This window comes from Paroedura picta, chromosome 10, assembly GCF_049243985.1.
Source record: "Paroedura picta isolate Pp20150507F chromosome 10, Ppicta_v3.0, whole genome shotgun sequence".
NCBI lineage: Eukaryota > Metazoa > Chordata > Lepidosauria > Squamata > Gekkonidae > Paroedura > Paroedura picta.
This window is the reverse complement of record NC_135378.1, coordinates 18,239,097-18,265,272: the sequence shown is the minus strand read 5'-3', so window position 1 is coordinate 18,265,272 and position 26,176 is coordinate 18,239,097. Positions and strand designations below refer to the sequence as shown.

General features: G+C 44.7%; 2 protein-coding genes across 11 annotated transcripts in view; both read left to right on the top strand.

The window, feature by feature from the left end:
* Nucleotides 1–2,013, top strand: part of SLIT2 (slit guidance ligand 2) — a 350,865-nt gene extending 348,852 nt beyond the window's left edge. For all 9 annotated transcript variants that reach the window (XM_077301591.1, XM_077301593.1, XM_077301587.1 and 6 more), the window contains one exon: nucleotides 109–2,013. In XM_077301591.1, coding sequence (XP_077157706.1) covers nucleotides 109–350 — 242 coding nt within the window. In that variant the 3' untranslated portion in view covers nucleotides 351–2,013. The remainder of the gene's footprint in view (nucleotides 1–108) is intronic.
* Nucleotides 2,014–10,100: 8,087 nt separating this feature from the next.
* Nucleotides 10,101–24,390, top strand: PACRGL (parkin coregulated like). 2 transcript variants are annotated; one of them, XM_077301566.1, is made up of 9 exons: nucleotides 10,101–10,252; nucleotides 11,968–12,047; nucleotides 12,168–12,313; nucleotides 15,354–15,421; nucleotides 17,246–17,336; nucleotides 20,636–20,770; nucleotides 22,801–22,908; nucleotides 23,346–23,426; nucleotides 24,046–24,390. In XM_077301566.1, exons 2-9 carry the CDS (start codon nucleotides 11,996–11,998, stop codon nucleotides 24,100–24,102), a joined length of 738 nt encoding a protein of 245 aa, XP_077157681.1. In that variant the 5' UTR covers nucleotides 10,101–10,252; nucleotides 11,968–11,995; the 3' UTR covers nucleotides 24,103–24,390. The 2 variants fall into 2 exon arrangements, with proteins under 2 accessions (XP_077157681.1, XP_077157680.1); XM_077301565.1 differs by having other exon boundaries at nucleotides 10,216–10,385.
* Nucleotides 24,391–26,176: the final 1,786 nt, after the last annotated feature.

Sequence of the window (26,176 nt, the reverse complement as noted above, 5' to 3'; positions counted from 1 at the left end):
TAGACTGAGATGTATTTTATGAGAGCCTCGCTCTCATCATCTTGAAACTAATTGCATCCAAAAGGGTCTGTAATTTGGTGAGCGTCCCTTTTTTAATATATATTTCAGAAATCTCTTGTCGAGGGGAACGAATCCGAGATTACTTCCAAAAGCAGCAAGGCTACGCCGCGTGCCAGACGACCAAGAAGGTATCGAGACTAGACTGCCGGGGCGGATGTTCAGCTGGGCAGTGCTGCGGACCGCTGAGGAGCAAGAGGAGGAAATACTCTTTTGAATGCACTGACGGGTCCTCGTTTTTGGACGAGGTGGAGAAAGTGGTGAAGTGTGGCTGTACAAAGTGCCCCTCCTAAGCGTCGCCCTCCCCGTTTTGCCCACGTCTATTTTTTTTTAAATGTTGTATACTTATTGACCACGTTGGACTAATTAATGCTTCATAGTGGAAAGATTTGAAATATATTGTAAAATACAGAACAGACTTATTTTTATTATGAGAATAAAGACTACATTTTTTTTCTTCACTTGCAAAAAATAAAAGAATAATCAAGTGCTTGAACTCTTAAGACTTCTCCTGATCAAGAGGAGCATTGAAGAAGAAGAAGAAAAAAATCAAAACAGAGACCTAGTAACATTTCAACAACAATTGGAAACTTAACTGCTTTTAACATCGGTCCTTCTTTGTAACATACTGAGGATAACCTGACACTTTCCAACTGACTTTTGACCCTTCCATCTTACTGATGAAAAATCAACAAGAATTTTCTTTTTCTACTTCCTTAACTGTAGTTTTTTTGGGGGGGTTGTATTCTTTTGACAAGACTATCTCATACTCGTCCAGGAGGTGGGAGGAAGAATGGCCAATGAGGAGAACCCACTTGTGAAAGTTTAACAAATGCATGTGATGCATTTTGTAGGGTGGAATCTCACCTCTTGGACAGAAGAGGATATCCCACAATCTGGAAATCTCCTGATGTACACTTTTCTGTGGGCACGTTGGCAAAAGAAGAAATCAAGTGTTTTTCCACCCTTTTCCAGTATTAATTTTTTTTGTACTATAAATGTTAAGGATAAAAAAAAATAGATTATTGTTGAGAAAATTAGGTATAATATGGAGGTTTTGTTTCTATGAGTTTTTGAACTGCTCTATACAGTATTCAGTTTATTGAGAAATATTTATTGTATCAAAGTACGTTGTACTTAACATTTTAGGCCACCCCTTTTACTGTCCCCCACCCCCAGTGCTTTAATATATATTAATTTATATTTGTCCTGATATTTTTGTATTTCCTGTTTGTTTTTTTAAAGACATAAAATCAGGATATTTGCAATAGGACTAACATAGCATATTCTTTTGGGGGTAAAATAGATCTGGACTGGTTTCTTTAATTCTGGGTTCTTTAATTCTCCCCCCCCCCTCCTCCCCTAACAACCTTTCATAGGGTGTCAACTGACAGAACTGGAAGCAACAATGAGTTGTACTTTTCATGCTAGCAAGAATAAGGCACGTCCCAGATCCCTGTAAAGTATAAGAGGAAGAAAAAAGATGTGTCTACCATAGACGGCAAGTGTATAGAATTGACCCTTTCCCTAGATATACATTTACTTTACAGCAAATGAATTGGTGTGTAGAAAATGACTCTAGAAAGTAGAACTTTACGAACTAATATTTCTTTGGAATTCCTTACCTTTAAAATTAAAAAGAGAGAGGCTGTATTTACCAAGAACTGTGATTCCCCCCCCCCCCAAAAAAATTAAAACTACTTTATTGCCCTAATGTTTCCCTTTGTTGACTATGTTGCTGCTAAATCACAATATAAAATTGGTAATAATTCTTCACATTGGGTTGTGTTCTTCTTTCAGTAAATCTTGGGGTATTCTGTTAAGAGGGTTTTTAAAAAAAAAGAATTAAAGAGAAAAAATTAGATGTACATGTGTTATACCGTGTGGCTTTGTCTGATTGGGACTGATATCAGTAAATTTACTGATGTTTGTAAATTAAACAAATATTTACTTCGGTGCCAGTTCTTATTTGCATTCTTCCGAGAAGTTTAACTCCTCTATGTAAACACCATTGGCTTTATAAAAATCAAATTTGACAAGCTTTATATTAGGAGGACACCTATTTTTTTTCAAGGTCCAAGGGTTTTTGGAGCAAAACTAATTCATCCAGTCAATCCCCATTTCTACATTTTGTGTCAGATGGGTGAAGCTAAGAGGTAAAACAGAGAATGACTTCTTACGAAAATCCCTATTATTTTACCTAATTTTTAAAAGAAAGGAAGAAGCTTTTGCTGCAGTTGTCCCCCACACCCAGCGTACTAGAAGTAGAGTTCGTTTTTATACCCTGCTTTTCTCTATCCAAAGGAGCCTCAAAGAGGCTTTCATTCACCTTCCTTTTCCCTGAGAGAGCCCTGATATTACTGAAGAAGAAGAGTTAGTTCTTCTATGCTGCTTCTCTCTCCCCGAAGGACTCTCAAAGCTGCTTACAGTCACCTTCCCTTTCCTCTCCCCACAACAGACACCCTGTGAGGGAGGTGAGGCTGAAAGAGCCTTGATATTACTGAAGAAGAAGAAGAGTTGGGTATTATATGCCATTTTTCTTGACCTGAAGGAGTCTCAAAGTGGCTTACATTTGCCTTCCCTTTCCTCTTCCCACAACAGACACCCTGTGAGGTAGGTGGGGCTAAGAGAGCTCTGACAGGACTGCTCTGTGAGAACAGTACTATCAGCACTATGAGCACTATGTCGAGCTCAAGGTCGCACAGTTGGCTGCATGTCGAAGAGCAGAGAAAACACTGATTTTCCTGAAGGCTATTGGCAATCATTTAAAAAGGGGATTGGTTGCTCACAAGATGATCTTTAAGGTAAAGGTATCCCCTGTGCAAGCACCGAGTCGTGTCCGACCCTTGGGGTGATGCCTTCTAGCGTTTTCATGGCAGACTCAATACGGGGTGGTTTGCCAGTGCCTTCCCCAGTCATTACCGTTTACCCCCCAGCAAGCTGGGTACTCATTTTACCGACCACGGAAGGATGGAAGGCGGAGTCAACCTTGAGCCGGCTGCTGGGATCGAACTCCCAGCCTCATGGGCAGAGCTTTCAGACTGCATTTCTGCTGCCTTACCATTCTGCGCCACAAGAGGCAACTCATGAAAACCTACATGGAAATAAATGGTATTTAAAATGCCACTGGTGTCCTGGTTCATTCCACATCAACACAAAGCAGTTACAGACCGTAAACTTCACAACAGTCAAGCACATGCATTCTACATTTATATCCTCCCTATTATCAAGTATTCAGGAAGAAGTTACTTCTGCTTCAATTTTTGATCTTCTAAAAGCAGCTTTAGTGGCATTGGCTGGTCATCGCACGCCCCATTTCCTTCCTGTAGAAGAAGAAGAAGAGTTAGTTCTTATATATGCCGCTTTTCTCTACCCGAAGGAGTCTCAAAGTGGCTTCCATTCGCCTTCCCTTCCTCTCCCCACAACAGGCACCCTGTGGGGTGGGTGAGGCTGAGAGAGCCCTGATATCACTGCCCAGTCAGAACAGCTTTCTCAGTGCCGTGGCGAGCCCAAGGTCACCCAGCTGGCTGCATGTGGGGGAGCGCAGAATCGAACCCGGCATGCCAGATTAGAAGTCTATACTCCTAACCACTACACCAAACTGGCTCTCAGCCAGGCAGCATCATGATCCAACATGAGAGCAATCTAGAGTTCGCGGAGCAATCGGCTTTCTGGCCTTTCTGGGACTGAGGGCCACGCTAGAGGTTATGGCAGCTATGGGCTTGACCTGCACTGCAGCCATTTTAGTGGAGAATTTGACCATTTTTTAAAAAATGCCTCTGGGGCCCACAGTGTAGGGGAAGCAACTGATTTTTATTCCCCCGCCTTGCACCTTTTCAAATACCGAACAGTATTTCATTATGTATTGCTGAAGGCTTTCATGGCTGGAATCAAATATTTGTGTGTGTGGGGGGGGGGGGGTTTCGGAATTTCTGGCCGAGGTCTGGAAGTCTTTATTCCTAACATTTCTCCAGCTTCTGTGGCTGAGATCTTCAGAGGTACGTCTTTTCTCAGTGGCAACTGGCAAGTGCGAAACGTGTGAAATGCTTGGTGTAGTTGGCTTTTAGCTACTGGGGGTGTGTTTTTGGCTGGCCTGTTTTCCAATTTGCTGGTCTGTTTTGGAGTTTTTTTTTTTAGATATTTGAAAAGGCTTGGAGGGGGGGAGATCACACCCACACACACAAACACTGCAGGTCCCTGCAACATTTTTCAAAGTGGTCAAATTCTCCCCTAAAATAGTGACACAGGTACAGGTCAAACCCATAGCCAACCTAACTTCTCATCCGGTTCTGCTTGCCTGGCTGCTTGCTCTCCATCTGCTCAGCTTTGATGTTGGAAAGCTGACAAAAGCCTAGCAAAAGATTTCCAAAATTTCTTAAAATTTTCATTTGTCAATCACTCTTCTCAACCCTGCCCCTTTCCCTCCATGCTGCTCCTGCCTCACGGGAAGTCTGTGGTGGGGACTCTTTTGGGTAGTGGAAAGCGGGATATAAACAACCAGCTCTTCTTCTCTCCGAATAAAATGGGTCTGTGTTGTGTATCGTCCTTCCCTTTCATTTAAGTAATATGTGTGTTCGATTATGGCAGCAGCTTGATACGATGGCGGTAAACCCAGTTTAGTAAAGGTAAAGGTAAAGGTATCCCCTGTGCAAGCACCGGGTCATGTCTGACCCTTGGGGTGACGCCCTCTAGCATTTTCATGGCAGACTCAATACGGGGTGGTTTGCCAGTGCCTTCCCCAGTCATTACCGTTTACCCCCCAGCAAGCTGGGTACTCATTTTACCGACCTCGGAAGGATGGAAGGCTGAATCAACCTTGAGCTGCCTGCTGGGATTGAACTCCCAGCCTCATGGTCAGAGCTTTCAGATGGCTGCCTTACCACTCTGCGCCACAAGAGGCTCAAACCCAGTTTAATGTTTGTATATCCCGTAGTATCCTTCCCGGTAGGCTGACAGCTGGACTTTTATCAAAACAACTTGCCATTGTTAGCACCGTATCAAAATAAAGATGGTCGTATTGATTACAGCAGAATAAAGTCTTGCAGCTCTTTATGAGCAACAGGCAATATTGATACATGCCATTCGCTGAAGCTTAGTTCTCATGGAGACGGGGCACTATCAGAACTAAGAGCGCATTTCAATGGAATACACCCCACTAAAGAGACCTCGAAATAATTCTGAATAGGCTGGTTTAAGATTTTTCTCTCTGTCTGGGTTGTACTGTAGAAGGCACCCTGGTGGGAGAATTTGGGAGGTGGGGACAGCCTCTTCAATGTGGCACCTTCTGCATAAAACTGGATGTGTTGATCTTTCAAGGGCCTTAGGTGTACCTTTCACCTTCTAAAATCACATGTTCTTCAAAAGGGTGTTTTTGGAAGAAATCTGTCACCCTTGAATCTCTTTTGTATAGTGCAGGGGTAGTCAAACTGCGGCCCTCCAGAGATGTCCATGGACAGAGAATGCTCGCAGGGGCTCATGGGAGTGTAGTCCATGGACATCTGGAGGGCCGCAGTTTGACTACCCCTGGTATAGTGCTTTGGTATATTGTTTGCACACTGTTCACTTAAGGTACTTCTGCAGTGATCTTTCAGCATCCCTAACTAAAAGACTTAGTGTACATGAAATGAGAAATGTCAGGTGTTCAAGCTGAATTCAGAAGAGTTGGTTTTTAATACCTTGCTTTTTCACTACCTGAACCTCAAAGCAGCTTACAATCACCTTCCCTTCCTCTCCTCACAACAGACACCCTTTGAGATAGGTGGGGCTGAGAGAGCCCTGATAGGCTTGCTCTGTGAGAACAGCACTAACTGTACTGTGACTAGCCCAGGGTCACCCAGCTACCTGAATGTGGAGGAGCAAGAAATCAGATCCTCTCACAGCCACCACACAACACTGGCACTAAAGGAGGAAGCATTGAAGGTCCTTTTGCAATTGTGTGTTGGTTACTGGAGCACACAAGAGCGTTTCGGAAAATCAGGCTTGTGTTTCATAAAGTACACCAAAGCTTTTGACTATGTAGATCATGAAAAGTAAGTTTTAAAAGTTTAAAAGACATTGGAGGTGATGCAACATCTGATAGTTTTAATATGCAACCTGTGCTCTGGACAAGAGGCTGCTGTGAGGACAGAATGGCTTCCAATCGACAAAGGCATCAGACAAGGATGTATTTTATCTCCCTGTCTCATCAGTCTATATGCAGAACGTATTATAAGGAAGGATAGATTAGATTTAGATGCAGGTGGAGTGAAAATCAGTGGAAGGAACAGTAACACTTGGAGACAAGCAGATGACAGCACATTACTGGCAGAAAACAGTGAAGATTTATTATGGTTGCTACTGCTGTTATTTTTATTATTATCATTATTATTAATAATAATACAATTTCCATTTCCTGCCCAGCAAGGGAGGCAGATTCCCACCCCCAGGTCAGTTCAACCCCTATTAAGTCTCAATGTAGTGTTTTACTAAGTGCCTCCTTCCCTTCCTTCTTGGTTGTCAGACCCCCGTCCCTTCTTCTCCTCTCCCCCCCCACACCCCACTGGCCCACCCACCTGCCGCTCAGCCATTCTCTTCTACAATCACCTAGGATTCCTGCCCCTCCACTCCCTCCCCGAGCACTTCTTAAGTGGGGCGCTGCCTCCATGCCACACCATGCCACCTCTACACTGCCCGTTCCACTTCCATGCCACCCATGCTGCTTCTGTGCCGCCCCATGCCTCCTCCACGCTGCCCGTGCTGCTGCCACGCAGCCAGAGCTCTTGCTTTGGGTGGCGGCAGCAGCAGTATGGGTGGCATGGAGGCAGAATGGAAGCGGCACGGGGCAGCACAGGTGGAATGAAGACGGAACGGGCGGAGTGAAGGCAGCATGGGGCAGCATGGAAGTGGCACAGAAGCAGCACCCCACTTAAGAAGTGCAAGGGGAGGAAGAGGGAGGGCTGGAGTCCTAGGCACTCTCTTGTGCTTTTTGTGCATCATGTGAGTAGGGAGAAAAGCGAGACACTGTGGCAGGAAGATTTTAAAGTATGGAGGGGAGAAATAGCTGGATTTATTATCCTGCTATTGCGGGTAGGAGGCATTGAGCAATTTGACCCTCTGTGCAGAAATTCCCCATGAATCCCTCTCCGGCTTCGTTTCACACTCCTAGCCCAAATTTCCCCATGTCATTCGATTCAAATTTGTTTCCTCCTTTTGTGGTTCAGTCTTGTACAGTTATCAGCACATCACATGTAGGTATGCGATCAATTTTTTCCTGGACGCAGAAAATCTTTCAATTTCTCCCTCTTCAACCTCTGGTTGGGGCATAAATCTAAATGATGATTAGATGGATAGGCTTTCCAGGAGGTTTGATGACGTGGTCAGACTTGGTAGGATAGCTCCCAATTGCTTGCACCATGTTTCACCTCGCTATTAGAGCAATTCCATTCCTTCCAGGTTTGTCATTCCCTGAGTAAAACAATTTGTCAGATTGAGAAAACCTTTATTGGCAAGAATCTGATGTACATACAACAAAGGTCAGATTTCCAAACAAAGGCATATGAATAACAAGAGTAGTATCTTATACCAGTCCACATCAGAGATAGATTTGTCCTTGAAAGAATCAGCAAAATATTTGCATTGTCCACAATCAATGAAGATTCCTTCCCACCCAGCATCATCTTCACCAGATGTTTCTCTTTGGCACACATAAACAATTTTTCCATATAGCCCCTGAAGCAATGATGGTACATCTGAAATTTGGGGCAGGTGAATAATAGATATGTTCCTCCAATATCATTAAATGACTATTGCTTGTAATCTCTTGCAGTGGGGCAAGACTTGTTAGCTCTCCCTGACAGCCGCTGCATGCCGCCAAGGATTCCACTGTGCATCATCTCTTTCCCAACATGCGCATTCTTGCAATATACAAGCCCTGTCTCTGCACACGCTGCATCCATCATAGTGACAGGCATTTTGGTACCATATAGCAATGGAGCAATAGTCAGAGGGCACGTGTCCCTCCTTCTTCCACGATAAATCTAAGCAAGAGAAATTGATTTGGGAAACAAATTGCCTGCCAGCTTGCTGCTCAAGGTCAGCCTCTTTGTATAAGTGGACTGTCGGGTCTCTAGGGTAACATAAAACCATTAAGTTGTTCTTTGATCTCATACCTTCTGTGCAACGTTCAAATCAATTAAGCATGAAGGTACTCGGCTCCTCTTCTTTACAGAGGCATAAAACCATGGAGCGCCTTGACGCATTAGTACATTATAGATCAAAGTGATTTGGGCACCCCAGGTCCAAGCAAGGTATTTATGAGGTGTCTTTCCCCCGCCAAAGAGAGAGAGAGAGAGACTTGTTACATATATTTGCTTCCAAGATAAAGAGAAGAACAGGATTCTGGTGGAGATTATTTAATAGGTAGTGAGGATGGATTGAGGGGAGGCAACTGGGGAGGGGACAGAATTTTTCTTTAGCCAAAGGAATTTGTGCTTTGTACTGCATCCCTCTTCTGGCACAGAGTGGTAAGCAGCAGACATGCTGTCTGAAGCTATGTCCATGAGGTTGGGAGTTCGATCCCAGCAGCTGGCTCAAGCTTGACTCAGCCTTCCATCCTTCTGAGGTTGGTAAAATGAGCACCCAGCTTGCTGGGGGGTAAACGGTAATGACTGAGGAACGCACTGGCAAACCACCCCGTACTGAGTCTGCTAAGAAAACGCTAGAGGGCGTCACCCCAAGGGTCTGACATGACTTGGTGCTTGTACAGGGGATACCTTTACCTTTACTACATCCCTGCTATATAAGCTTCTTTCTGATAATAGGTGTTCAGCTGGTAGAAGCAGCGAGAAGAAATAGTATTCTTGCAGCACACATCTGGGCTTCTTTCCATATGCCTTTGCTTCCTGCCTGCTCAATTTTGTACATAAGTAAGGTGTATGGCTGGAAGGCACAGTGTAGCAACCTTGTCGAAGTTAAGCACTTCTGTATCTGGCCAGTGCTCCTTATGCTTGGTCCCTTGACAGTTCAGTTCACGTCCTGCTCAGAATTACCGGTGAAGGAGCTGATTGTTGGAGCTGGCAACTTTATCAAAAGAATCCCTGGAACTTTTCCTTATTTGGACAAGTGGGAGACTTGAAAAAATATGCATTGATCTTTAAGGGCCTGGCACTTCATGTTTCCCTGCACAGAAGAAAATTCCTTCTTTCCTTCCCTCCCTCCTTCCTGCTGCACCTCCATCCAGAGGACAAAACTGAAAACTGAAAACAGCCAACGCAACCCCACCTCTTCTTTATTTCTGGTTCTGGAGTTAAGCGAGATTATTTCCATACGTGTGGATGAAAACGGCTTTCAGTCTGTTCCTAATGAGGAAGTAAATCCTCCACCCATTCAGATGTGTGTTGATTTTCCCTCCACGTTCTGCCATGTTAACAAAATAAATACAATATGTAAATTAATCTTCAGCCCCACCCCCCAAAATGCAAAATGTTCATATGCGGCCACCTTCATTTTATCCAAAAGGAGAAAATATTCTGAACCATACAAAAGACAAGAACCCAAACAAATCAATGAAATGAAGCCTATACAGGATGAAATGCAATTTTTAAAAACATACTACTAGTCCTTATTAACCGAGTTTAAAACCTAAGGCTTTTAGCGTAGGCTCAAGAAAATCAGTACAAGAACACCTACTGGTCAGTGGTCAGAGGTTGTCAAACTGCGGCCCTCCAGATGTCCATGGACTACAATTCCCAGGAGACCCTGCCAGCAAATGCTGTTGTCCATGGACATCTGGAGGGCGGCAGTTTGACTACCCCTGCAAGTAGTTATGTATGTTGGCATGGCTTTTCTTCTGTCTGGGGCAGTGACACTCTCTATTCTTGGTGCTTGGGGGGCTGCAGTGGGGGGGCTTCTGCAGTTCTGGTCCTGCTGGTGGACCCCTGATGCGCCCCGGACAGCAAGAAAAGAGATAATGTTCAAATGTGCACCGAGATCGCCCGCCGTTCTGGACTCCACCGGCAGAGGGCGCCCGCTCCTTCGGTCTCTCTCCGCCGCCCGCTGGCCCGAAGGTGTTTGTCCTCTGCGGCTGCCGTACCGGCCATAGCAACGGGCCGCGAAAGGCGTTGCCAAGGCCCGGGGAGCCCGCCAGCACAGCGTCCGTGCGAGAGAACTCGAGGCCGAGAACCGCCGCCGCTTTCCCTCCCCTTGGAGGGGGGAACCGGTAAGCCGCGGAGAAGGGAGCTGACAAGGCCCGCCCCGTGCTCGGCGGGCTTTCCCCATCCCATAATACTCCTACGACGCCCTCTCCCCCGCTAGAGCGGAGCACTTCGTGATCCTCACAACGATCCCGCGAGGTGGGCTCAGGGGTAGGGAAGCGGGCGAGCCTGGGTGGCGAGTGGAAGGGGCCACAGCTGCAGGGGTGCCAGCCTCCCGGGGGTGGCGGGGGATCTCCCGGAATTAGAGCTCGCCTCCGGGCGGCAGGGCAAGGCCGCCTGCAGGAGGAGCCCAGAAGTCCGGGAAGAGAACGCGGGAAGAGCCTCGGTCCGGGGGCCGAGGAGCCGCTTCCAGCCCTGCTCGCCTCCAGGGTCCGGAGGGAATCCCGCCCCGGCCGTGGCTGCCTTTCGTTTTCGGTTTCAGCATTGCTCTGCAACGGAGGAACGAGTTATGACCTCCCCTGGTCAGGCTGCAATGAGAGTGTTTGGATTGCTTTAGGGGTGATTTTCTTGGGGATTTTATGCACGCTTGTAACCCACCATGCACCTTTTGGGGAGTGGTAGGCTAGAAATGTAATCAAATAATAATTATTATTATTATTATTATTATTATTATTGTTATTGTTATTGTTATTGTTATTGTTATTGTTATTGTTATTGTTATTATTATTATTATTATTATTATTATTATTATTATTATTTCTACATCCCAATTTCCCCATCCCAGGTGTCCAATAATAATAATAATAATAATAATAATAATAATTATTATTATTATTATTATTATTATTATTATTATTATTATTATTATTATTATTATTTGGCTCTTAACAGAAAAGTCCCATCTTGCCACGTCCTCCCTGTCTTTGTCTGGTTGCTAAAGCCATCTCAGCTGGTGGCTGTTCACACATACATACACACCCCGGGTCTTGTGGCAGTGACTTCTGTTATGAGCCGCACAACCTGAGCTGACCTCAGTCTGCTGCCTGTTAAGAGTGCTTGGTGACCCTGAGCTCAGATGGGATGAGAAAAGGCCTTGCAATCCATTTACACGTGGATAAGGTTTGCAATGCGTTCAGCTTTACTTGCTTCTTTCCACATTGGTTGCTCTACAGTGGATTATTGTTTGCTTATTTGTTACTATACCACCCTCCTGGTGAACCGGTGTACATTAAATTAAAACATATAAATAATACAATAAAGTTAGTTTAAGTCTCAACATTTTTATCATTGAGAAACCCCAGTAGCATCATGATCATGCAGAATATAGTTGTGAAACATAGCTGTGTACCTGCCCATCCAGGCCTTTCCCCTTCCCACCCCCTCCAGGCCTATTGTTGGCCATTTTGGAGGGAGGGGGCTGATCAGCGTAAGCGTATATGGTCATGTCACATGCTAAATGCTTAATAAATTTTAAAATTAAAAATTAACTCCCACCCATTCAGGAAACCTTTCCAGGGCTGACAAGAAACCCCAGGGTTTCACGAAACCTTGGATGAGAAAGCCTGGGATAGAGCGTGAAAAAATTCTCATGAACCCCTCTGTTAATAAAGAATTCCTTTGGTCAGCTTCCTTGGAGATCCCTAGCATTCCTGACATAGCAACCTAAGCTTTTAATCTCTTTAACAAGCCTTCCCTTCACAACCTTCGTTAAGAAGATGTGCTACCAGGAATCTCAGCGCTGAGTGAAAACAACACAAATCCATTTATTTCTTGGCTGCAGGTGTCCACACAAAGGGTCCCAAAGAGGAATGCAGGAAGCAAAGAAATGTCAAGCCATAAAATTGAAAAATGGAGCAACTGGTATGCATTGTTATCGCACTAACATTTTACTTTGCTCAGCTCAGTCATTTTCTTTATTTTTAAGGAGAGATGAAAACTATTACCAGTTGTCTGTCTGTCTTTTTTATTGCTGTTTTGCAGGAAGCAGTGGTAGAAGAATGTCTTCAGGCTCTCGGCTGAAAGAGAAGACAGAAGAGACGCAGTCTGCTTCATCGACGTCTCCAGATTCTGCCATTAAGCCACAGCCCCGGCCAAGTGACCGACTGAATCCCAAAACCATTGATCCGGTATGTGTAGGTCTCATTTTGGGAATTTGGGTAGTGCTGGGATGGTGAGCCTTTCCAATGAACCCACTTGACATAATAGCAAAAGTGATTTATTAAAGAAGGATTACAAGATATTCCTGCTGACACTGATTTGATAGTCAATACTTTGATTATTACAGCCCCAAGTTCACACCCTCTCTACCAGCATAAACCCACCCCCAGATATAGGAGGCGGAGCTAAATTTTTTTCCCCAAGGAGATGGTGGGCTCTTCTGGCCCCATGAAAAGTGGGCGGAGCACCCAGGTGCACATTACACTGCTCATACCCAGTCGATCAAGGTCATGCCTCCAGATCACATACGACCTCCCCCTTCTCCCACAATTTCATCCTCTGTGAACGAATGTATTAATCAGGCTGTACAGCACAGAACATATGAAGAAACACTGTTGGTTTCTTGTAGAAATACACCCAAAGCAAACGAAACCAAAAGGCAAAAAGTTGTGTCTTCTTTAAATTTATTAAATTAAATATATCACATAGGCAACAGCTCTTTAGTAAAGGGGTCACTTCTTCATTTGTGTCAGTTTACTGAAGAGCTGTTGCCTATGTGATATCCTGTACCTGTCCTGGTGATATTATATGATGTTATCTTAAGACCACAATTGCAACCACTGAAGAAGCACTAGAAAGCGGGATTGAATACCTGGGACCCCGTTCTGGTTGCAAAATTATTCAGGATTGCATTTAATAAATTTAAAGAAGATGCAACTTTTTGTCTTTTGGTTTTGCACAGCACAGAAAGCAAAGCAGTGAAAGTGGTTGCCATCTGATACACACATCCCCAGGGGTGGCCAAACTGAGACTCTCCAAGTGTCCACGGATTACAATTCCCATGAGGTTTGTGGAAATTGTAGTTCATGGACATCTAGAGAGCCACAGTCTGGCCACCCCTGCATTAGCCAGTGACAGCTGGCACCAACAGGCTGCAATTGGCACCTCGTAAGTATCTTACAAAACCAAATCAAAATTACCATAGCAGAAAGCTACAACCAGGCAGACCCTGACACTGGGATGGATAGAAAAACCCGATCCCAGTCCCAGCAGCTTGTTCAGTAAGGACCAAAGTCTTGTGGGAAGGCAGCCTCTTGTGCTCCTACCTCCTTTCATGACCATCAGAAGGTGATAGAATGGCAGCCATGCCACTTTCATGACCTGAGCCTCCATTGAGAGTGGAAACTGTCTCAGAGCATTGTTCTATATCTATAGAAATTAATATTGGATCACCTTGCAATTGTACAGGAAATATTGGGGTGGGGGTCCAAATTCAAAAGGTTTCAGAACTGCTGGGGCTAATGTATAAAACCAGGTTGGTATTTTCTGCCTCATCAGTACATGTTGCATCAAAGGAGTTAATGACAAATTAATTTTCACTGAGGGGCTACTTACACATATATTTAGTATGTGTACAGTTGCCCAGTGATGCAAATAATGCCATGTGGGGCCGGTTGGGGTTGGGAAATGGCATGTGGGGCAGGATACCTTCCTCACACTGCTGCCCTGATCCCTGTGGTGCTTCTAAATTATGTTTTGTGAGAAATTTGAAGCTGGTGTCTTATTACAATTCCCAATGTGGTCACATGGTAAATATAATGCAGGTTTTCCCAACCAGGGTTTAATGAAACTCTGCAGTTTCTTGATGGCCCTAGAAGGGTTTCTTGAATGAGTGGAAGTTAATTAATTTTTAATATATTTTTAACATTTGTTAAAAACCTATTGTGATATGACCATATATGGTTATGTTGACCTAATTTCCGCCCCCCTCCCAAAATGGGCATTAATAGGCCAGGAGGAGGTGGGAAGGGGAGGGCCTCTGGGTGGGCATGTACACAGCTATGCTTCCAAACTATATTATGTATGATCGTGCCACTTCTGGGGCTTCTCAAGGCCTGAAGACTGTTTGAGGGGTTTTTCAATGGTAAAAAAGTTGAGAAAGACTGATGTCTGCTTATCGGCCTTGAGATGTTTTGCCCCAAGTTGCTGCAAGCATTTGAGGCGGCTTCTATTGCTTGACTTAATTTAAATCTGCTTCTTTCTATGGGTGTACAGTTGGCTAATTCAAGCTGAAAAAATACCCAGGGAATACCATAGTATTTTTGGGATATTAATGTAGCCAATTATTTTTGTCCATTCGCTATTTTCCAGGCTACTGAAGTGACTGAGCCTGAAATATACTGAAAATATTCTGGCTATTTCGGGATTGCCAGTTAGCTAGAGTTAGGGCAGTTAGATGGACTGAGATCTCTTTAAATGCTTTTAGACTCAGTGTTCACTCCAAGTTGTGGAGTTGCAGCTTGGAGTGATTTCTGTAACTGAGGCATTTAACAGGATCAGTTTTAAAGGGATCAAATTCTCTTTAAATGCCTTCTCCTTTCTGGCTTGGAGTCCCTTTAAATGCCTCGAACTCATGTAGATTAAAAATTCAGCATTCCCAAATATTTACCAAATCTGAACACCATACTGATACTGGGGTTCGGAACTACTGAGAAATATATTGGGGGGGGGGCACAGATTTGTACAACTTGTTTCATGGTATTTAACATTAAATTCTCCATTACATTTTAATACAGTCTCAATTCCTTCTGCTTAGTTTGCTTTAGAGATTCTCCTGTTTTATAGAACCGGACTGACCCAGACAGAGAATGATACTCTGGGGTCCACTGATTTTATTGAAGAGGTTTAAGTTCGTAACCTCGCAATTCTACGGAGTGAAATAGAACTTGGAGGGTTTAACTTACTCTTGTAACATTACAATTATTATTACTAGAAGACTAGATTCAAGTGGGTAGCTGTGTTGGTCTGACGCAGCACAACAAAACAAAATCAGAGTCCAGTGGCACTTTTAAGACCAACAATGATTTATTCAAGGCTTGCACTTGAAAGCTCACTCATTGAATAAATCTTTGTTGGTCTTAAAGGTGCCCCTGGACTCTGATTTTGTTTAATTATTATTACTGTCGTGGTTATCGCTGAACTAACCCAGCCTTCCTCTTCCCCTTGCAGTTTGGCGCCCCATCCAAAGCTCCTTCGGCCTTTGCTGCCATTTATTCCAAAGGAGGCATTCCTTGCAGGTGAGGCTCGGGAGCCCCAAGGGGCAAGCATGCTTAAGCAAAAGAGCCAGCATGGTGAAGCAGTTAAGAGGGATGGGCTAGGATCTGGGGGACATGGGTGCAAGGCCCCACATGTGCCCCAGAAACTCACTGGGTGATCTTGGGCCAGCTGCACTCGCTCAGCATAAACTATCTCACAGAATTGTTCTGAAGAGAAAATGGAAGGGGAAAGGACGATATTAGTCGATGTGGATGCCCACTGGGGAGAATGGTGGACTATCAATGAACTAAATTAATAAATATCAATTCAGAGTCATGTGTCCAACCAACTGTGGAACCAGGGGGGAGCATCCTTTCCTATTTCCCCCTCCTGCAGACTCTGTAGTCCAGCCCCCTGGTGAGCTGGGTTTGATTCCCCGCTCCTCCTCCACATGCAGCCAGCTTGGTGGCCTTGGGTTCATCACAGCCCTGATAAAGCTGTTCTGACCCAAGCAGTAATATCCAGGCTCTCTCAGCCTCACCTCCCTCACAGGGTGTCTGTTGTGGGGAGAGGAAAGGGAAGGTGACTGTAAGCCACTTTGAGACTCCTGGGAGAGAAAAGCAGCATCTAAGAACCAACCACTGCTTGAAGACTGCCAGTAAGGGAGAACTCACCACCTCTGAAGCAGCCCCAACCTCCTCTTCTTCAAAATGAACTTTCCCAAGTCCCTCAGCCTTTCCTTGCAGGGCTTGGTCTCCAGGCCCCGGATCATTTCGCTTTCCTCTGCATCCACTCCATTCTGTCCTTGAATTGTTTGTGTTATAAATACTTTTAAAGGGACCTCTCTTCACTTCATGACAATTTATATCACAATTAATAATTTTTGTGCTGCTGTCAGCAGATGTGTATATTTCTGTTAAGCAGATATATAGCAATTCTCCATGAAATACTGGTAGGAGAGTAGTTAGCATTTGTGGCTAACTATTTTTGGTGGGGGGGGTATTAATAGGAATTTGTAGAAGGCAATTTATATGAAATCGTCATAATAGCATTATGCTATGTTAATTCCAAGGCCTGCGTCAAATAGGGTTGTATATTACCCATGGTGAGGTCATGCAAAATTTATCTCTACTTGTACAGTTCTGGTATCTTTGGAAAAAATATTTTGGGAGCTTTTTGCATGGGGTAAAATGATGACAATGCAAGATGTCTTATTATTGATGTTCCTTGAAAAAAAAATTATTTTCAAAGAGAAATAGTGTAACACAGCTATTCTCAACAAGGGCCATACGGCCTCCTGGGGGGCTGTGGTACATTGGAAGGGGGGGGCACAGAATGACAAATATGAGAAGGGGAGCCTAAAGGTAACTGAACCAATGAAATATCTGTTTTGACACATGTGATGTCATTAATTGCAAGAAAGTCCCACCTTCCTCAAGCGAAAGAAAAAGAAACCTTGTATTCTGTTCCTTTGTGTATGCTTGAATTAATGCACTGGGGGGGGGACTGAATGCACATGCTTCGCTTGGTCAAAGGTTCTAGCACACATATATGAGACAAAGTACATTGAGTCCTGATTCAAGTAGGTAGCCGTGTTGGTCTGAAGCAGCACAACAAAAATTGAATCCAATAGCACATTTGAGTATAGTTAATTCACTCTTAGCTTAGGCGTTTTTTAGCCTGGCTCATTGTGTAAATGGCCAACCTACTGCAGAGAGCCCTGGAACCTGAGAAGGGCTCCTACAAGGGCCATGGACAAAAAATGGTTGCGAACAGCTGGTCTAACAAGAAAGAAAATCATACATCATACATTATATAATTTATAATATTTAATAAACATTCCTTAATCTGTTGTTTTGTTTCAGGTTGGTTCATGGCTCTGTCAAACACAGACTGCAGTGGGATTGTCATCCTGAAACCCTTCCGTTTGATCCTCTTCTTATAACTTTAGCAGAGGTTGGTCCTTGGATTTAGCTATGGTAGCACCAGTTTGTCCATGTCTGTTCAAAGCTTGTATTATGCTGTTTCTAAAGATGTAGGTCACCTATAGCCCAAATCCTCAGGCTGGTTTTGTGGAGAGAACAAAGTGCAGCGGGGATCTGAGATTATCTTTAAAAGGCAAAATCACTGTTAATATTCAGCAAACTAGTCTTTTACCAGGTAATTAGGAATTATCACAGAAGTGGTCCACTGAAGAAAAGCAGAAATTATAGCTGCATTTAAAGTACTTAATCAACAGGGAAGCAACCAACAGCTAGCAAGCAGTCTTCAGTATAATCCTCTAAGCCTCTCCTTCTCGGTCACCTAGCTGTGTGCTGGTTTTTCAGCAGGAAAGGGGCAAAGTGATTGGGTTCCGCCAGCCATAAAAACTTTTGGCAAAGCTGCTGCAGTCTGCAAGGGGCTACATCAAATTGTTCATGCCTGATTTTAAGTTGTTGTTGTTTATAATCATCATCATCATAGTAAAGTGAACTTTTTTCCCCCTGATTTGCATCTATGCATTGCCTGTTAGAATCGCCTCCCTTCAGCGCTGGTGCAGATTGCATCCCACCCTCCCTCTGTACACCCACACCCTGGTAGTGCCCATTATCAGAATTCTGTATCCAGGCTTTTGCTATAGGCTCTTAGTTGTTTTTCATTCTGTGTCATTGACTGTTTTAGGTGTGAATGCACCTAGTTTAGGGCAATGTAATTTGCACCAGGGATTCTATCAGGAAAGTTGTTTGATGTTTGGGAATGTGTGGTTATCTCTCCTTGGCCTTGGGGCCAGAGGCACCAGTTGTGTTTTCCAGGCCTGGTGGTATGGGATAGCATCTGGAGTGTTTCACAGCCAAATGGATGCATGGGGAAAGCCAGGGCAACAGTTCCTAGGTGCTTCTGTCTTAGCAAAGGTTTAGAGATGTTAGCTTTGTTGTATCTTCAGTAAAGAGATTTTCTTCAACAAAGTCTGCATATTGGAAGCAATTGGCTGAATTCTCACATCCATAAGCCAGGAGTCCCCAACATGGTGCCCATGGAAGCCACAGTGCCCACCAATGCTTTTCCTGGTGCACACCAAGTGTTTTCAGAATGTGGGTGGGTTTCCTACCATGCAGGGCTTCTGACTGGCTGTTGGAGGTCTGATTTGAAGAAGAAACAGAGCTGGGTTTTTTGTTCCCCATTTTTTATTACCCAAAGGAGTCCCAAAGCAGCTTACAATTTCCTTCCCTTCCTCCCCCCACAACAGACACCTTGTGAGGCAGGTGGGGCTGAGAGAGCTCTGAGAGAACTGGGACTGGTTCAGGGTCACCCAGCTGGCTGCATGTGGAGGAATGAGGAATCAAACCCGGCTCTTTAGATTAGAGGCTGCTACTCTTAACCACTACCCCACACTGGCTGCACAACTTACAATAGCATTTCTGCAGCATCTCCCACCACAGTGTTGATTTTGTTTTCTGTCATAGTTCTCTTAACAAGCCTGTTGCTGAAAGTCCTCTTGCTCCCTGACCTTAGGCTTCTTCTGTGTGTCTGGCTCCACTGCCTAGAGCAGCTATTTTGTGGTTGCCCCTTCCCCTGTCACGGTCAAAAAGGTTGGGGACCCCAGGCATAAGTAGTGTCTGCTGCTACTGCCTTTCAAGGATGGATATACAGGATTCTGTCTGTCTGTCTGTCTATCTATCTATTGTATGTCTACACTGTAGCCCCCAGCACAGCTGGCTCACGGTGGTACACAATAAATCACATCAATAAAAACATACTATAAAACAACCCCCTATAATATATTCACAATAATACCATTAAAACTTAACAATAAAATGTTAATAACAAATAGTGGTACAATATAATCTATGTATCGCATTATATAAACTCCTCCCCCAACATTTCAAGTCATTGGCGATAACATGGAATGACTAGGGCAGGGGTAGTCAAACTGCGGCCCTCCAGATGTCCATGGAATACAATTCCCAGAAGCCCCTGCCAGCGAATGCTGGCAGAGGCTTCTGGGAATTGTAGTCCATGGACATCTGGAGGGCCGCAGTTTGACTACCCCTGGACTAGGGGTTTAACAGGCAGGTTGCTTAATGGTTCAGGATAGGTCTAATACTCAATCTTGAGCCGGGGTGGGGGAGCAGTGTGCTAGACAGAGAACACAAATAAGTTTGTCTGCTTTCTGCGATAGCCTTCCAAATGACTTGCTTGTCCAGAATGTATCAATTCTGCAGCCCTTACTCCTAGGGGGCCTGCAGACAGCAGTTGAATCTCCATTAAATGTAAGCTTTGAGAAAGAAAGCTTAGACATAGAGCCTGCTTTTGAGAGTGCTGCCATGTATTTACACACTTTTGCCATGACTCCATTTTGTCTTTCTTTGCTATACGTGCCTGCTTAGTTCTGCTTAGTTCTGTAGTGGCTCATGGGTTCAATAAGGATTCAGAAGGTGGCGGAGCAGGGTTGGTATCTGATGCCTCTGCCATGCCATCAGGAGGGAATCGTCTTGGGCCTAGGTTATCTCTGTGTCCTTGGAGTCCAGGCAGGGATGTTCTGTCTGGCAGATAGTTTAGTTTTGGCATGAGAAGCAACGGGAGGGGATGCCATCAGGAGTTTTCACGCCTGAATTTTGATTTGGGGGGAGGGGGTATGGGGCTGCTGATATAGCCATGCCTTATACGCTTTAGCAAGAAATTGGAGATGTCCTGCTTCGTCTGTTCCAGAATAAAGAGATTTTCTTCTACAAAATCTATTTATTAGGAATATCAACTGGAACCTCACATCGTGCCTTTGGCACCCCTGTCGTACTGGTTCTGCCAGGCTACGAGTCAGCAGAGCTGTTGACCCTGAGTAGGTCAGGGGTGGGCAATGGAGGGTGCTGCTAGCAACCAGCTGTCTCATCAGCTCCTAACACTAGAGCAGACGTGCTACCACACAAAGAAGTGCTCTCATTGAGCTTCCTTGCCTTTCTCTAGTGGCACAGGTGATGGCACATGCAGAGAACTTGGAAACGGAAATGCTTCTTCTGCCTCATTTATGAATCCACGTTGAATTATCTGGGAGGGCAAAATGAACATCTTGAGATTAAAGCAACTGTTTTCTTCTGGGCTTGAACGGTTTGCGAATGGAAAACCAGGGGGAAGCTTGCTGACTTGCCTTATATTTCACAGGCCCACCAGGTGGCGCAAGTGCATTTGGGATGTCCCTCATGAAACTCCGGTAATCTACTCAACGTTTTTTCTAGGGACTTTGTTGCCTGTTGTAAATGTATGTTCTTCCACTGTGGCAGGGACTGAGAGAGAGGAGGCATCCCTATACGTTCGTATCCAAGGAGGGCTTTCGAGAACTGCTTTTGGTGGGAGGTGCGGCCCAGAAGGCCATCCCGCTGCTGCCGCGCCTTGTTCCCGTCTTAAAGGCCGCTCTGGTATGTCTCTTCTGTTTGTTTTCACCATCTGGGGTTCAAAATGACTTCAGCTGCCATCTCCAGTATACGTGCGGGAGCAGACAAATGTCTTCACAAAATGCTTCACAGAAGCTTCAGGAGGGAGGGCCAAACTGTAGCCAAGGGGCGGCATCATTCTGCCCACATCTGTGTCCTTCTGAATCCTGGACCAGAGTTTCCCACATTGGTGCCCATGGGTGACATAATGCCTGCCAATACTTTTTCTGGTGCTGGCTAGGTGTTTTTAGGAAGTGGGTGGGGCCCGGTAGGGCTTTTGCTCAGCTAGGCTTCTGACTGAGTGATTGACATTGGGCTTTGTACCCCACTCCTCGCAGCAGGCTGGCTCAGGGCAGCTTCCATCGTTTTAAAATCATATACATAGCTATGCGGTACAATTAATCTATAAATTAACATTAAATTAAAATATTAAAACATAAAAACTGTAAAATCGATCATACCAACTGATTCACTAACATACATTACTGCATTCTATTTTTGGATGGGGATCCCTATAGAGGGAGCCCGTCAGTGTTCATCTCAAGTCCTCATGATGTTCACTGGCCCCAACCAAATGCCTGGTGGAAGAGAAGAAGAAGAAGAAGAGTTGGTTCTTATATGCCACTTTTTTCTACCCGAAGGAGGCTCAAAGCGGCTTACAGTCGCCTTCCCATTCCTCTCCCCACAACAGACATCCTGTGGGGTGGGTGAGGCTGAGAGAGCCCTGATATTACTGCCCGGTCAGAACAGTTCTATCAGTGCCATGGCGAGCCCAAGGTCACCCAGCTGGTTGCATGTGGGGGAGTGAAGAATCGAACCTGGCATGCCAGATTAGAAGTCCGCACTCCTAAGCACTACACCAAACTGGCTCTGTCTTGCAGGCCTTTTGAAACTGAGCCGGCTCATACCACCAAGTTGGGGCCAGGACTGAAAAGACTCTGGTTCTGCTGGAGACCAGATGTACTTCTTTTGGGCCAGGGATCACCCATTTGTTGGAATTGGACAGTTGTAATGTCCTTTGTGCGGTAAGGTCAAATACAATGCACTCGTACCGCATGTGGCCTTGAAGGTTAACACCAGTATTCTTAAGCGGCGGTGCAGATTTTTTCTTTATGTGCCTATGGCAGAAAGTGCCACCATGGCACATGGATCCACACTGTGTTACTGAAGTTAAGTTGTGGCACTCATTTTGGCGGCTGGTTCCATACCCGGTAGCAGCCGTTTTGTTGTGCCCATCATGCCAAGTCAGAATTCGAAATGTTCCCACGTGCTCTACAAGGTCAGGGACTCCCCTTTCATCTGTATTTAAAGCTGTTCATGAATTTGTTCTTAATGCCGTAACATCTGCAAGATAAATATTTGCTCAAAACTGAAAGAAGAATACCATTCCAAAGGAGGAGGACTGGATAGAAAAATTAGCAGAGTGTATTAGCTTCTGTATACTAACCTGTTCATTGCATGACCAAACATCTGATACATTTGGGGCCCTGATATTTGTGTGTTTGTATGTGTCCAGGATGAGAAGCTAATATCAAATTTTATGTTTGATATTTATTTATTGTTTATTGAGGAGTTTTGTGCTGTGTGTACTGCATTTTAGAGTTATTTCATTGAACAGGTGGTGTGGGAGGGAGAGATCCAATTTGAAAGACTTTTGGTTGGGGCCAACATCTACCTGTTTCATGGTCCCACCCATCCACCTACTAGGTACCAACATGGAGAGGAAGAAGCTTCAAAGTGCTGCCAGACTTTTGCCTGCTCTGCATTATGAGAGGCCACTGCTGTTTCTAACCTGTTTGTGCCAATGAGTTTTTACATTAATTTTAAGCTTAAATTTTATTTGTTTTAACCTCTGTATTTTAACTTGTATGATGTACACCGCCCAGAGCCAGTCTTCTGGATAGGGTGGTATAGAAATCAATCAATCCAACAAATAAAAAATGTCTAGTCAGAAGAGTGCCACACTCCTTCGCATGTAACACGCTATAACCAGCCCCTTTCCCCTTTTTTGAAAGGCCCATTCAGATGGAGAGGTGTTTGAAAGGGGGCTGATGGCTTTGGTGCAGCTGAGTGCCGTGGTTGGCCCTGCGCTCAATGATTATCTCAAACATCTGCTTTCAAGTGTAAGTACAACAATGTGCAACGGTTGCATTTCTCTCAGGGTTTTGCAAAGCATGTGGGGTTGGCATGTGGACACTGTTGGATCAGACCAGACATACTCAGCTTAGATTTGTGTGTGCATGTGTATATACATACTGTTCTCCTATTTACATTTTATTCTGCTGGATTATGACCATAATACATGATTGATAGACTGATTGACATACACAGTTGAAGTCCCACCAAGCCATTACAGCCCAACTGCCACATATTGTGCCCTCCATGTATTTGACAGGTGTCACCACCACCCAACCTCTGCAGTCCTGTGCAGGTTAAGCGTGTTCCTAGGGCTGCATGGGCTTAATTTATCTTCTGATAGACCCTTCTGCAGAAAAATAATACGTATTGCGAAGATTTGGATCTTTTGAAACATAACAAACATATTTTCCTTTCCCAATAGCTTTCCAAGAGGCAGATGAGCAAGAAGTTCAAAGATCAAACAACAGATGCTTTGCAGAAATTGGAACAGTATGGTGGGAAGGTAAGCCAAATTGAGCAGTCTGACCTTCACAGGAGGTTCTCCTTGGGAAGTTTTTAAGCAGAGGCTAGATAGTCATGTGATAGAAATGCTGGTTTTATGAACTTAAACAGGTTGTGAGCGGGTGGGCAGGTAGTTGTGAGTGTCCTGCGTTGTGCAGGGGGTTGGACTAGATGACCCTGGAGGTCCCTTCCAACTCTGATTCTATGAGGAATGCTGGGGTGAAGTGGAACTTTCTGTCCTCTGGTCTGCTTAGGTAGCCTGTAGCACCCTCCACCAGTCTGCACAGAAATCAAATGAAAGAAGGAAGGATCCAGCTCATTGAAGCCTGAAAAATTATTTCAGGGGCTCCTCCATTGTCAAAAAGTTGAAAGACTGATTGATGATGAGACAAAAGGATGCATTGCTTGCTTTTACCAAATGGCACAAAGATTTCCAAATACCTGTCTGTCTGGTATTCTTAGCCCACATGATGATTTTGCTTCTTTCAGGTGGCAAAGTGGTGATCTTCTTAAGATCAGGGCAGTGGGGAGAGAGCTCTATTTCTTGGGTTTTTGAGATAAAAGTGCCCCCCCCCCCAGTCTATAGTACTTACCATGTTCAATTCTCTCTTTATCACCAGGAAAGCTTAACTGTTATAAAATCTAAAATTCCAACTTATTGTTCAATTGCCTCCTGAAGAGAGTTGTGAAGAAGAAATTCCTTCGGAGCTGCCTGTTTTCTTGTGACTACTTTGTCGACAGGACACTGTTCTGTCATCTCGCGGGGTAACAAGGACTAATCGAAGCTCACATCCAGAGTAAATATGTTCAAGGAGCATAATTATGAAAAGCACCAGTAATGGTACAAGCTTTGCTATCCGGTACTTCTCGCAGGAGTTGCAAATTAGTTCATCTGGTTTATTAAGATGAGATAATGGAGTCGTGTGTCTTTGTCCAATGTATAACTATAAAGAAAAATAGAGACATCTGCTGTGTATTTATGTGTTTTTTAAATTGTGGCATATGTTTACTAAATATGATGCATTTAACACTGAGGGTATGATCTTGTTCAAGTTAGGTACTATTGAGGCTTACAGATACCCTTGGCTGAATAATGGTATACTCCTTCTGTATGGGATGGTCATCTTCCACCGAGCATGCAGCTTTGTGAGGAACGCGCATGGAGCGGTGAGGGAGGTAGGGGACACTCAACTAGCCAGCCGCATCAGCTGAATCAATCCTGGTAATCAATGGTGTGGCAGATTCTATGCATGTATATTATGTTCTGGCTAAATGCTGTATTAACTAAATTCTAGTATGAGACTTAATTCGGTAGAAGGGTGTCAGCAAGCATTTAAATCATCTCAAAGAGGTCAAAGTCACGGGAAGCTGCTTGGATCTGGGTGGGTTGTATTGCCCTTAATTTATTTGGAAGCATAATCTCCTTGCCTAAGTCTCGGAAAAAATGTATTTTTATCCTTTTAAGTTAGAGAATGATTTGTTCCCTTAAGGATCAGGAAAATGTATAGCGCAAACCCTTCAAGGCATCTCCTTTGTTTTATGGTAATGTGCTTCACCCTTCTGATCGAAAATACAGTGAGGTTTTGGGTGTTAAAAGATAAAACTCAGAGATTTAACAAGCACTTCACCTGAGTGTTACATTTTTGAAGCTATACTTGTTTTGTGACCTTGAAAAATCCTTTGGGGGGTGGGGGCAAAGAAAACGCCCAGGCTTGCTGCATCGGTATGCCTTTATTTTATTATAAAATGTGCACATTTACTTTCACAGCCATACTACAGCAAATTTCAGGTGTGTATGTACTGTACTGCTTGAATTCCAACACTGGTGATAGCAGGAGCAGCCTTCAACCCCTGCCTTCTCTCATCGGTATCTACCCACACCAGAACAGATGCCTTGATTTCTGTTGGCAGACACAGTTGGCAGAATTTGTTGAACTCCTGTAAGCTCCTCCGATCCTTTGTGCAGAAATGTTGTCATTAAGATTGGCATCTGTCCTGGAGCAGTAACAACAGGCTTTTAAACAGAGATGTAGTAATGAATAATGCTTGTGTTATGTTGGGCAAACCGGCATTTTTCAGTCAGGAAACTGGCAGTGCTGAGAGGCAAGCCAGAGAGCCGGCTGTAGAGTTGTGCGCTTCGGCTCGGTTCGGCCGCCTCAGTGATCACTGAAGCGAGAAGTAGCGCATAGGAGGCCAGCAGCATGGAGAGGAGGTGTGGCGGCCGCATGCCAGCCAGCCAGCGGCCACCGCCACCTCCTCTCCGCGCCACTGGCCGTCTCAGGCTTTGGTGATTGCCGAAGCGACCAAACCGCACCAAAGTGCAGAACCCTAGACTTGGCTGGCATGTGTTTGCTCCCCTCCTTATCCTTGTCCTTGTCCTTCTCTGTCTCTCTCATCCTCTGGACTTCACACCTCATCATGTGCTGAGTTAGAAGAAGAAGAAGAGTTGGTTCTTATATGCCGCTTTTCCCTACCCGAAGGAGGCTCAAAGCGGCTTACAGTCACCTTCCCATTCCTCTTCCCTCAACAGACACCCTGTGGGGTGGGTGAGGCTGAGAGAGCACTGATATCACTGCCTGGTCAGAGCAGTTTTATCAGTGCCGTGGCGAGCCCAAGGTCACCCAGCTGGTTGCATGTGGGGGAGCGCAGAATCGAACCTGGCATGCCAGATTAGAAGTCCGCACTCCTAACCACTACACCAAACTGGCTCTTTGTTATTCCTGCTTTGCCGTTCCTGCTGTTGATTTGAAT